At 40.2% G+C, this 12,553-nt stretch overlaps 1 protein-coding gene across 1 annotated transcript; it reads right to left on the bottom strand.

The window, feature by feature from the left end:
• Positions 1-3,908: 3,908 nt before the first annotated feature.
• Positions 3,909-7,172, bottom strand: dlx3b (distal-less homeobox 3b). Its single transcript, XM_076298890.1, has 3 exons — positions 6,669-7,172; positions 5,286-5,470; positions 3,909-5,017 (listed from the first exon to the last, which is right to left on the bottom strand). Exons 1-3 carry the CDS (start codon positions 7,000-7,002, stop codon positions 4,706-4,708), a joined length of 831 nt encoding a protein of 276 aa, XP_076155005.1. The 5' UTR covers positions 7,003-7,172; the 3' UTR covers positions 3,909-4,705.
• Between the last annotated feature and the right edge of the window lie 5,381 nt (positions 7,173-12,553).

Here is a 12,553-nt window from a genome sequence, read left to right as displayed (position 1 = left end):
CAGGAAGAGACAGAGAGAGATGGCCTGAAAGATGAAGGGAGAGAGAGAGAGAAAGAAAGAAAGAGAGAGAGAGACAGAGAGAGAGAAAGAGAGGGAGGGAGAGAGAGAGAGAGAAAAAAGAGAGAGAGAGAGATTAGGGCAAAGCGATGCATCAAGGGAAATCCATATACAGTTTGGTCAGTACTGTTTATATAGTATGTTTCTAATTGTGTATGCATCTTTGCTATTGCTTAGCACTGTGGCTGACACTCTGGTGAGTGATACACCATGACAATGCAGCCCATATCAGATGCAATGAAGTGGGAAATCTGAGTAGTCCATTAAAAAATGAATTACAAGCCCACTTCTTAGCCATTCTTAGCCTTGTAATTCATTTTCGGGATAGGGATGGATGCATTGATGGCTAAAAAGGTGACTAAGTGGACAGACAGGTTTGGGTGGTGAAAAGAAGACCTTTTCTACAGGTGGTGGTGTTTGTGTGTGTGTGGGGGGGAGGGGGGGTAGAAATCTGAGAATTCTGAACAGAAAGCCAGGCATTAGAGGGTGATGCTGGTGTTTTTTTTAACGGCATTGAGGTATTCTTAGATGTTTCATTTGAGCTCTCCCCGCAATCGTGCCAGTAATCTTAGTAACCACGCAGGTCTGTGTCAGGGATTCGTCTAGCCTGGGGGACAATATCCTGTAATGACCCTCCATAATGAAGCCTTAAATACATTAGAAGGCGGATTTGTTGTCAAGCAAAGTAGCAAGCACTAGGCCTAACCACACCAAATGTTCCTTAAGCTGAATTCACTCATCTGCTAACCAATCCTTATGACTACAATATTTGGGCAGGAATAGCCATAACCTAGAGCATAGTATACCAGATGGCTTGTTTAGGTGACTTTCATTTAGATGAAAATAGGAAGTCCTGTAGGGGGTTGGGGGGTACTAGACAAATTAATATTTTAAAAAAGTTTGTTTATTTGTTTTTGTTTGTTTGTGTGAATTAAAATTATTTGTTTATATGAACTTGTAAACTAATATCATGTTGCTGCTTGACATAAAATGTACAGCTATAGGCTGTTGCTCTGAGTTTTGTAGCATAAAATCATAAACTGTGTGACATTTAAAATGGATTACCCTACAACTAACATTACAAGATCTACCACTTCTGTTAGGCCTTTCAATATCAAACACGTTACAGAACATTGATTTTATTCTATTCCCCATGAGATTTCGTGTTTATGGATTCTTACCAACTAGCTGACATGGCTATTTTCGTCTGCCCTGACGCATTACTCTACTCTATCATACAATGAGCACTGTTCTAGAATATTTAAATATGGTAGCCTTGGTCTGTACACCACATCAGTGCACAGTGGTGCTCGTGAACTCCCTACATCTTGCTGTTGGTGGTCCATATGGCGATCTGAACCTCAGAATTAGCGGTTTGTGTATCATATGATTTAAACGAGAGAGGCTTAATAAATTATGGGTTCTGCGGCTCCTTGGGATGATCTTTCCGTTGCATCCCGCTATTTTTTTATCCAAAGAGACATTCTGAGCCAAAAAGGGAAACCGAAAAGTAACTTTGTAACATTTTTTTATAATTAGGAACAGTCATGTGAAAGTCTAGTGAGAGGCCTCTTCTACTGAGCATATATCTGCCGTTCTTAATTAATAACTTCTTCTGTAAAAAAAGAAAAATAACTTTATTTCGTTTTTTATTATTATTATTGTTCTCGTGTTGAGTGTGTTTACAATGTCTATCTAAATTCACCGACATAGACAAAATGGGTGTTTGCCGGAAATTGCTTCATTAATAGGCTAGGCTTTCAAGAATAGAAAAAAATACTAAAATAAAAATAGAAAACACCAAATCCATATAACACTAGGTCACATTAGAACGCATACTTCTGAATTTATGCCAGGTTAAACAGAAACAACTATTAACAGAAAAAAATATTCACTGAATTCTCAAAAAATCAATTGTGCTAGCCTACAGCACTCGGAGATCAACTGGCTTTTCTTTCTTTGTTGCATTCTAAGGTGTTTGATTGCAAAAACGTGGAGAATGAATTGACTGTTAATGAATGAGACTGTTACGCACATATCCAGCGCCAGTTCCAGCTCGCAGAAAAGTGTTCGTTTTCAACAAGGCATAAATAGCCAGGGGTTGATGTCATCATTTTTTCGCACCTAATTTACATGTGTTCTTTTAGCTTGGATCAGCTGCATCCGTGCCAATTGACTGGAAAAAACAACGTCAACAGGCGACATGTTTTTGACACCAGTGAACTACCCCCTCCAGGAAACATCTGACATTCTTGAACTCAAAGATTACCTTCAAGCCCAACTGAGGCCTTCTCAGCTGCGCCCAGTGTATCAAAATTTGAATACAAATTCAGGGAGAGATAAGAAAAGCGTTGCATAAAACTGAAGTTAAGAAATTCTCTGTAGCCTACCAGTTAAACATGTTAATGAGAAATCCATGGCGCTTTTTGAGCCTCAAAAGTCCTCACCTGGCATTCACGTAATTCTGAATTTTGTCATGGGATTTGATCCCATTTACACGCAGGGCTATATTTTAGTTCTACCTATGTCAACAAATATAAGTTTTTAGTAGGCCTATGGCTTTACCCCCAATTTAAATACTACACTCTTAAAACGATTGTGTTGAAAACAACACAACTTGATTTTCACACATCTTTGTGTCCAGATAGGGACAACACAGTTTGTGTTGTTTATGGCTTTACCCCCAATTTAAATACTACACTCTTATAACGATTGTGTTGAAAACAACACAACTTGATTTTCACACATCTTTGTGTCCAGATAGGGACAACACAGTTTGTGTTGTTTCCTTTTTTATTTGTTATATGTGTAGAAAGTAGCTCAGGTAGAGGTGCGCACATCCAGAACGCAGGTGCAGGACAAAAGGGTCAAATAATCAAAAACAAAGTTGAATGTCCGCACACTTGCTCCCGTTTTGCTTTATCTTTTATTTTTTTATTTCACCAAGTGAACGTTTTCGAGCTACACGCTCGAGCGTGTAGCTCGAAAACGTTCACTTGGTGAAATAAAAAATAAAAGATAAAGCAAAACGGGAGCAAGTGTGCGGACATTCAACTTTGTTTTTGATTATATGTGTAGAAAGCAACGCAACTTGCATCTCTGTGTCCAGATATAGGGAAGATACATTAATTTTAAGAGTGTGAGACCATACACACAGAGGATTTAAACAGGATCATCGGGTTCTCTCATATTGCCCACCATACCAGCAGAGGAAGAGTAAAATGGTTCTTTGAAACGCCGCCAAACTCTTGTTTGCATGTTTGGTCGGTCTTGTCTACTCTGACGCGCTTGTTTGGTATGTCGACGCACGCAGTATATGCGAGTATCCCCGAGGCAAAACAATCTTGCTCCAGCATAGACGTTTCTCCTCCACCCCCTCCTCGCTTCACCCGCCGTGGTCTTTCTTGTTATCTGGCAACCAAATACTAATAAAATCCAGTGACTCCAACATGTCTGCTTGCCTGTCGCCTCCTACGGCTCCCTTGCACGAAACACACCGGTGCAGCTCTTGCATAAGCAAACCCACTTTGGCGGCTCCTGCCTGAACAGAAAAGAGGACGAATCAAAAATCCCAATCTGTCTGTTGTGATTTACCAGTTCTGCCTTGTGTTGCTGTGTTAGCACAACGATGTGGTTTGTATGAAACTGCAAAGTTTGCCAACAATGTCGGCATCGGTAGAGACCCAATGATAACGTCTATCATAATACTAGCTCTTACATAGAGGCAACATTGGCAAAGGCTTACATTATATCTCAAGACTATGAGGCTATCAATGTATTAGGATCCCTTTAAAAGATAGCAGTGAGCGCACTGCAGAACACAGCGCATAAGAACACAGAAAACTCCGTGATAAAGTATTGCAATTTATTCATCTCGACAGAATATTAATATCAACTAATTACAGGGTAATAAAAATGTTATCGGTACCACCGTGCAGTAATTGTTTTGTTTCAGAAGAATATGATGCAGTGGTTCTGTAATCTTTACACACATATATACAATTTTCAACATTTTGTACATTTTTTTTTATAATTTATGACCTGAGATTCGGAGATGCGCACTGCTTAGCCCACATACACAGCCACGTGTGGGACAACAGCACAATTTCGTATTTATTAAATTCTTTAGATTTGTCGAAAAGCAAAACTTGATTGCATATCTAACAAAATATAATGAAAAGAACAGGATCGATAAAACATAATAATTTAAAACCACGGCATTCTTCTTTTTAAATATTACAAAACAGCCGACATGCACCTCATAAGGAGAGGGCATTGAAACCCCACTTGAGAGGCCGTGATGCGTCACGGCCAGGCGCGTTTAGCACTTTAGGCCCACTCACGCTTGTAATTTTCCCGAGAACATCTCAGCTTATTTATGAACAGTCTTTCAAAACCAGCACATCTTTTGTGCGTGTGTGCATGTATGTGTGTGTTTGTGTTAGTGTGTGTTTTTAGTGTGTGTGTGTTTGTGTGTCTGTGTGTGTGAGAGAGAGAGAGAGAGAGAGAGAGAGAGAGAGAGAGAGAGAGAGAGAGAGAGAGAGAGAGAGAGAGAGAGAGAGTGTGTGTGTGTGTGTGATTGGAGGGGGGCAGACTGTGGGTGCTAAAAGTCTCTTTCTTTGATTGTAAACTTTACGGTATGAGTCTGTTAATACACCGCCCCGACGCTCTGCTGTGCGGCCGGATGATGCACCGGTCCCGGGTGCTGTAAGTGCGTGCTCTGCTGGTACCAGTGGTTGCTGTAATCTTCCAGGTAGGGGGGCGTCGAGCTGAGAGGAGGTTGCGGTACTTGTCCCCGGCCCACCGGGTTGGCGTGCGCGTTACTGTCCCAAATGGCAGGGGATGGCGGAGAGTTACAGGCCATGGAGTCGCTGGCATTCGGACTGTGGTCCAGAGGAACCTCACCGTTTTTGTAAAGCTTCTTGAACTTGGATCTTCGGTTCTGGAACCAAATTTTTACCTATTCATGAAAAAGAAAGTGAAGAAAAAATAAGAACTCTGTTACAGACCGGTTGAATCACAGACCCACATTTTTCAGATGTAATTAAAACAAACAGCCTATGCTTTCTGTTTACTCTCCCTTGTTGGCAGAGAGAGCTAGAATTAGCTGGTATTAGGCTATCTACAGCCAAATATTCATATGGAAATTGATACCTATCATTACATTGATTGCACAGCATACAAAGAATATGGGGAAGAAGCAAGAAACTTTGTTTTGTTGAGTTTACCTGTGTTTGAGTCAGGCCGAGCTGGGCTGCCAACTCCGCCCTCTCGGGTAGCGCCAGATACTGCGCCTTCTGGAAGCGTCTCTGCAGGGCCGCGAGCTGGTAGCTGGAGTAGATTGTCCTCGGCTTGCGGATCTTCTTCGGTTTACCATTGACCATCCGGACCTCTGTTTCTACCTCTTCCTTCACTGAAAAGTCAAAGTTTCACAAGTTGGCTCTCTCCGACGGAACAGTAGCTAAACAGGCGCAAAACAACTGTATATGTCATGGTATGTATCCTACTGCTATGTTCGCATTTCGAGTTGGCCTTTTTAACCCCAAAATAATGTATAGGCTATCGTTAGGCCTACAGAAAATAGAAATTAAATAGATGAAAAATGAAAACGATTAAACTGAACAGAGGTCAGACAAGCACAGTCTATTTGCTGTTAATTTATTCACGTCTGTGCAAAGTTCCTTTAGGCTACATAATAAAAATTGATGTCATGAATACTTATTTCTCAGTGTTTACCTTTTTTAGCTAGTGCATTTATTGGTAACCACCAAGTGAATTGATAGGCTACATGAGCGCGACAATTTTTATTTAGTTTTTTTTTTAATTGCTAATAAGTATTTTACTTAAACATAACCAAATGCATATATTCGCGTAATATCAGTAAGATTAAATCAGAACACTCAGAATAATCAGCTATAGTTCAGTAGCCTCCGACAGTATATTCAGTAATATTGAATACACAGCTAAGCACCTGTGATTCATTATTGTTTTATTGCCATTAAAAACGTCGTAATGGTTTTACTGCCGGTCGAAATGTGCGATTAAAACCATAAGTCAACCTTGTCAACAGACAATTCTGTAGGACTTTATCAGTAGAGTGCATAAGCCTACATCACAAAAAAATAAACACTTTATCAGTTTGGCAGATTATCTCCAGGCGAGATACAGACATGAGTTGAGGAAAATATTTTATAAAGCCCGAGAACTATAAGGGAGAACATTTTATGACTGAACCTATTTTTGGATTTAAAAAAGCAGACATTTGAGTGTGTTCATAATTTTAAGTTATATATGCTCTATTTTGTCTATATCCGTTTCCTTGTCAGGGTATTCCAAAACGGGTGAACTTCGTAGCTTAAACAAGTTGACCTCAACTATGTGGTGCTTCTCACACTATCGAAAGCTTCTTTGAAGAAAAAAATCTATATTCATTTTATATCACATAGCCTAATGAAATATGCTGCTAATCAGACAGGAGGCAAATATTGACAAGTTATATGTTGTGCGTATCCAGTATCACACGCAGAGGAAATAGGATATTTTGGACTCCATAATTTAGTTGCTTTGCGAACCCAGAGAACAGTTAAAATTATAATATAAATATATCTTACCTGCAGTTTGAGGTGGCGTCTGCAAGTCTCGGTTATAGTGTCCATACTGTCGGTATGAATTGCCGTACGGGTATTCTGTTTTCGTCGGATATGCCCCTGTGGCTCCCATTCCACTCAGGTTAAATTGGTGATAGGAGTTCATAGGCTGAGCATAGTGTTGACTTTGGTAGTATTCATGGTGGCTGTGGGTCGTTTGGCCACTGTAGTAACCCATGTCCGTGGCTGACGACTCGGGTAGAGTCGGAGAGTCCTTGGATGTCGGGTGGCAACTCATAGAGCCCGGGAGATCAGTTAAAATACCGGGAATTTTCTTGTCGTAAGCCGGTCCACTCATCGTGGGTGGTAGACCACAAGAAAAAAAACGCCTTCGCACTGTAAACTCCTTGTGTCCCGGTAAAACTGCAGTGAGAAAAGTGAAACAGTGAAAAGAAAACGGCAGTCTCGTTCTTTAAAGAAAATCCTTCCAAGACACACTCCTGTGCGCGGTCTGTCCTGGTTGAAGCACTTCGGCAATGGCAGATCCCAACTTCGCGAAACTCCAAATTATAGGACAGTCGGGTGGATAGCCTACCGCGTTCCTATTGGCTCCGCGCAGTCCTTTTTTTCTGCCTTGCCCTCAAGGCGAAAAGGCGCTTGCCTGGGACACACTCACCACCTAGTGTTTAGAGAGTATCTTGCCATGCAGCCTGTCTCAAGTGTCTAGTGTTTTACAAGCTTCTTGTTTTTAAGGAATTGTGTAGCCTAGTAGCCTAGTAATACACAAATCTTCAGTATTTGGCTATGTTTTATCCAAATATACATCGGCTGCTGTTAAATTCTTGCAGACAAATGTATTTATTTAGGACAGTAAAATCGACATAGGCTATCACAACCTCCACTACCCTACTTTGTATGTGATAGGCTGTATATCACTACGCATACAACCTGAACAAGTAATCCAGGCTCTCCTATCGTCTTATAGGCGGCAGTTTAGCCAGACAGCTAGACCTGTAGACGGGCTGACAGCGGCATTTGAATACCCATAGCCAGGTTCCATTATTATACAATCTGCGGTCTGTGTTGAGAATGAGATTGATTCGATAAGAACATCAGTCCCCCATATCGCCCCCGGGGGGAGTCCTTTGTGTTGCCTCTTCATTATGGTCAGGCGTGGCATCACCGGCGACTTACCCCCGAGCGAGTGACCCTTTCTTTTTAGAGTCCGTTTTTAAGCTCGTGAGCTTGTGACATACTAATGGGCACTTTGAGCGCGGAAGAGACATAGAGAGAGCAATGTCATTTGAGAACAATTGCAAACCAGCCTAAATGTCAGGACTTTGAACAGGCAGCGAGACTGCTACCTGTCTAGGCCTACACCTAGACTGCACGAATAGACTTCAACTGTCAGATTCCATCATAATCTAGATAGATAGATAGATAGATAGATAGATAGATACTTTATTGATCCCCAGGGGAAATTCAAGATCTGATAACTGATGCTAAAAACTTCCCACATAGTCTTTCTGTTCTCATGTTATTTTTTATTTAAAATTAATGGTAAGACTTGGTTTCCCATTAGATTTAAGTCTTAAACTAAACAATTTGAGAGAAAGTAGGTATACTTGACAAAAGTCTTACCAATATTCGACCACACTGTTGCAATGCAATGGCACTTTATTCGTCAAAAGTACGAGCAGGCCACTTTGCTGGTTCATAGACTATATCCTTAGTACTCTGCTGCCATCTAACGTTGGGCTGTACAGCAAGGCTGTAGCCACATTCGCAAAACTGTTCACAAAACGTCTGACAACCTCTGCAAAACTGAACAATCGCCTCAAAACAGTTGTACCTGTGCTCAAAACCAAACACTGATCATCTCACAAAGCAGTTACATTAAAATACTACTGAGCAGTCATTAGACACTACATCAAAAAAGGAAAACACAGTGGACAAAATGTTCATTGTTTACAATATAGTAAATGCATTTTTCATCCAGAAAACAAAACAAAACAAAGCAAAAAGATGTCATAACTCATTGGATTCAACATTTACAGTAAACATAAAGTATTGATAATGGGGGTTTGTGTTTACAGTTTTGAGAAAAGGGTGGACAGTTTAAAAAAATGTTTTAGCAATTATGAAAAACTGTATATAGCAAAAGACAGGCATTTCAGTGCTATAAATGAGAAGTACATTGCAACCTACAATGTACTCTGAATGACTCATTGTTGATATGAACCTGCACTGTTCAGCAACCTGTTTACACTCTGAAGCTTATATTGGTTGTGTCACATCATTTGAAACAAGTGTGATCATTTTTGAGTAGTTGTGTTTAACGTATGGCATTTGTGCTTTCTTTGTCTTTACCTTTTACCACTTTATATTCACACATACATTCACAATAATTCACACATACAGTAAGCGATGGCTCAAGAGAGGATTATTGTGCAAGTCAAGTCAGTGTTTTTCCGGCAATTCTCTGTAATCAAGTTTCTTCATTACAGTTTTTTGCCTATTACTTACACACTTTTTGCAGAATTTGGCTCATTATGTCACACACAGCCAAATAAGACATAGCACTTGGAGGTAAACAATTCAAATCAATGCCAAAATGAAACACTGCAATCAAAACTCAACAATCCTTTCTAAAAATGATATTATTGCAACAAAACCATACACACATGCATCATTTGAATTACTTTTTCAAATCAACAGCAACACACTGATGCGCTTTATGTAAAACACTGCAGTCTTCGTGTTTCTATTTTTATTGTAATTTTCTCAGATAGTCTTCTGCGAAACTCAAAAGTAGAATTTCTGCAGTAATCAGCTGACATTTTTTTTTTACAAAAACTTACAGAAGAGAGAAAAACAAACATTCTTAAATAAATAAAGAAAAGAATCACAGCTATCAATGCAATACTATAAGGGAATGTAACAAATCAAACAGCAACAATCAGCAACAAATCAAAAGTAAAAAGAAAAAAAACAATTACTGGATAAATTGCTATTGAAAAAAAATCTTGTATGTGTGTGTTTGTGTGGCAGGGGTGGGGTGGGTGGTTGGGGGGGGGGGGGGTTACGGATCCTGCCTTCTGTTCAGATCTAGCCACCACAAGTCCTTGTCGACATCGCAGGGGATGTCCTCTCGGGCTAGGCAACGAGGAAAATATCACCTTGTGTGCCATATTCACCTTCGAACTGACCCCACCTCAATGTCTCTACATGCCCCTTCCATTGCTTGCAAAAGAGGCATGCAGGTATGTGGTTGGTGGTCATATACTTTTCATTGGCCCACTGAAAATAATTCTATGATAGGTTTTAGAAATGGGAAGTAAAGGGGCAAATGCAGAACTGTACACGGGTGCTCAATGTAAAAGTGCACACTTGAACAGGTACACAGTAACTTACCTGAAGTCTATTTGTAATGCTAAGCCTCAGACTGATTGGTGTTCAGACTTCTCACTTCTGCTGACCGCTTTCTTCAGTTCAGTCAAATACACCTCTCTCGTCTGCTCTTGAGTCAACAATAGGAGCGTGAGCGCCCCCTGTTGTCGAATGCCTAGAACATGATCAGATCTGGGTCACCTTGTTTGTTTTCCATTTATAGAGATTGAAATAGTCCCTCCGTATAATTTAATATACTGTATTTTATTCTATTTTTTAGATACTTTTGTCATAGTAATGTAATGCATATTGAATGCTTATTATTATTCTAAAACAAAAACCTTCCAAGTTCATACACAGACACACACACACACAGACACACACAGACACACACTCACACACACACACACACACATACACAGAATGGGGTGCCATGTTTGTGTGAGAAGAGTGATGATATACCGTATATATGTGATTATATTATTACTTTATCTACATATATACATATTTACTTTATATACATATTTATTTTTATATATTATATACTTTATTTACAGACTCAAAGTCCAGATAAAAGCACACACAACATATCACATAAAGAGTGCATACAAACAGACAAACGTAAATATACATACATCAGATGAGATGATGATGATGATGATGATGATATATATGAAAGTTTCAGAGCCTGGTTAGCACGCAGACCTTCTCAATTGAGATGAGTGGGTCTGGAAAAGGTTAATTGACTTATGACTTCTAGCAGGGGCATAACTACCGGTAGCAGTGAAATTACAGTAAAGCAGCACTAAACAAGATTTGCTCTCTGAGTCGCTGTGGCGCAACTGGCTACCGCGCTCATACCACATATTATGTGTCCAAGTGGCCATGGGCATAGATATTAGAAAGCTAGACACCACATCGTCCGTCGAGTTCTCTTAGGTGGCATATGTGAACGCGGCCGTCATATTGCTAGGGGCAAACTCCTTACTGTCTATGGGCAATGCTTGCCGGCAATCAGAGACACCTGTGTGATGTCCAATCAGAGACACCTGTGTGATGTCCAATCAGAGACACCTGTGTGATGTCCAATCATGTCCAATCAGAGATACCTGTGTGATGTCCAATCAGAGACACCTGTGTGATGTCCAATCAGAGACACCTGTGTGATGTCCAATCAGAGACACATGTGTGATGTCCAATCAGAGATACCTGTGTGATGTCCAACCTGTGTGATGTCCAATCAGAGATACCTGTGTGATGTCCAATCATGTCCAATCACAGATACCTGTGTGATGTCCAATCAGAGACACCTGTGTGATGTCCAATCAGAGACACCTGTGTGATGTCCAATCAGAGACAGCTGTTTCTCCATTGGCTTCCAGTGATTGCTGTCCCCACCATGAGCATTTACGTACCTTCGGGAGTCTAATATCTATGGCCACAGTGGACAGAATTTGAAGAGACTGTCACTTTATAAATGTAGTGGTGTATGGGGTTTCATGCACTGACACTAAGGACTTAAAAGACCCTAACAAGCCTGTATCCTTAGTAGTGTATAAATGACTTGACAGACCCTAACAAGCCTGTATCATTAGTAGTGTATAAATGACTTGACAGAGGCTAACAAGCTTGTATCATTAGTACTGTATAAATGACTTAACAGAGGCTTACAAGCTTTTATCATTAGTACTGTATAAATGACTTAACAGAGGCTAACAAGCTTTTATCATTAGTAGTGTTTAGTTTGTGGTCTAAATAAGTACATCTTAATGCACTTACTGAGCTTATCTAGTTAATGGGTCTACTATTGCAGACAATGATTATGTTGTAGTAATAATGTAAATCCAACAGATGGCGCCCCTAACTAATATTATTCAACCTGGGTCACTGGGTGTGTTTGTGCAGAGTTGCTGAATGTAGTCTAAAACAGTGACAATAAATTATAATACGATGACAGAGAGAGAGAGAGAGAGAGAGAGAGAGAGAGAGAGATGAAGATTACCTGGATATTCAATAGATCCATGTCACTGGTAGTTATTGGATGTCACTTTTTCTTGGGTTGAGGATAAAAGCAGAAGGAAAAAACAAAACAAAATAAACAAACAAACAAAACAAAAAATCCAAAAGTAAAAGACATTCCCTGACCAGCCATCACTTTTTGCTTTAGTAAAGCAGTTTCACAAAAGGTGCTTCCAAGTGTGATACAAGAATGGTGTTTTCAGCAGAATGTTCTGTCGATGCACAGATCCACGCACACAAGCTTGCACACTCAAACAAGCACAAGCCTGTCACCAACCTCAGGCAAGTGCATAAATAAGGAAAGACCATCCTCTGTAGAGAAAAGCGACACCCACACACACACACACACACACACACACACACACACACACACACACACACACACACACACACACACCAACACCTCTCATGCTCACAACACAACACAACACAGTCTTCCTTTTTCATTCTGTTTCATGAGGGGAGTGCCAGGAATTTAATTAATTTTCCACACTAGAAAA

The sequence above is a fragment of the Alosa pseudoharengus genome, unplaced genomic scaffold, assembly GCF_046254945.1.
Source record: "Alosa pseudoharengus isolate Yale_2024_CS ecotype anadromous, Long Island Sound unplaced genomic scaffold, YU_APseudo_1.1 YU_APseudo_1.1_scf_21, whole genome shotgun sequence".
Taxonomy (NCBI): domain Eukaryota; kingdom Metazoa; phylum Chordata; class Actinopteri; order Clupeiformes; family Clupeidae; genus Alosa; species Alosa pseudoharengus.
This window is presented reverse-complemented; position numbering and strand designations above follow the sequence as displayed.

Bases quoted from the DNA above. Each gene is read 5' to 3' on its own strand.
- dlx3b (XM_076298890.1), bottom strand. From the start codon at position 7,002: ATGAGTGGACCGGCTTACGACAAGAAAATTCCCGGTATTTTAACTGAT. The intron at 5,471-6,668 runs GTAAGATATATT...TTGACTTTTCAG, and splicing joins GACGCCACCTCAAACTGCAG to TGAAGGAAGAGGTAGAAACA. The intron at 5,018-5,285 runs GTAAACTCAACA...TTTCATGAATAG, and splicing joins TCGGCCTGACTCAAACACAG to GTAAAAATTTGGTTCCAGAA.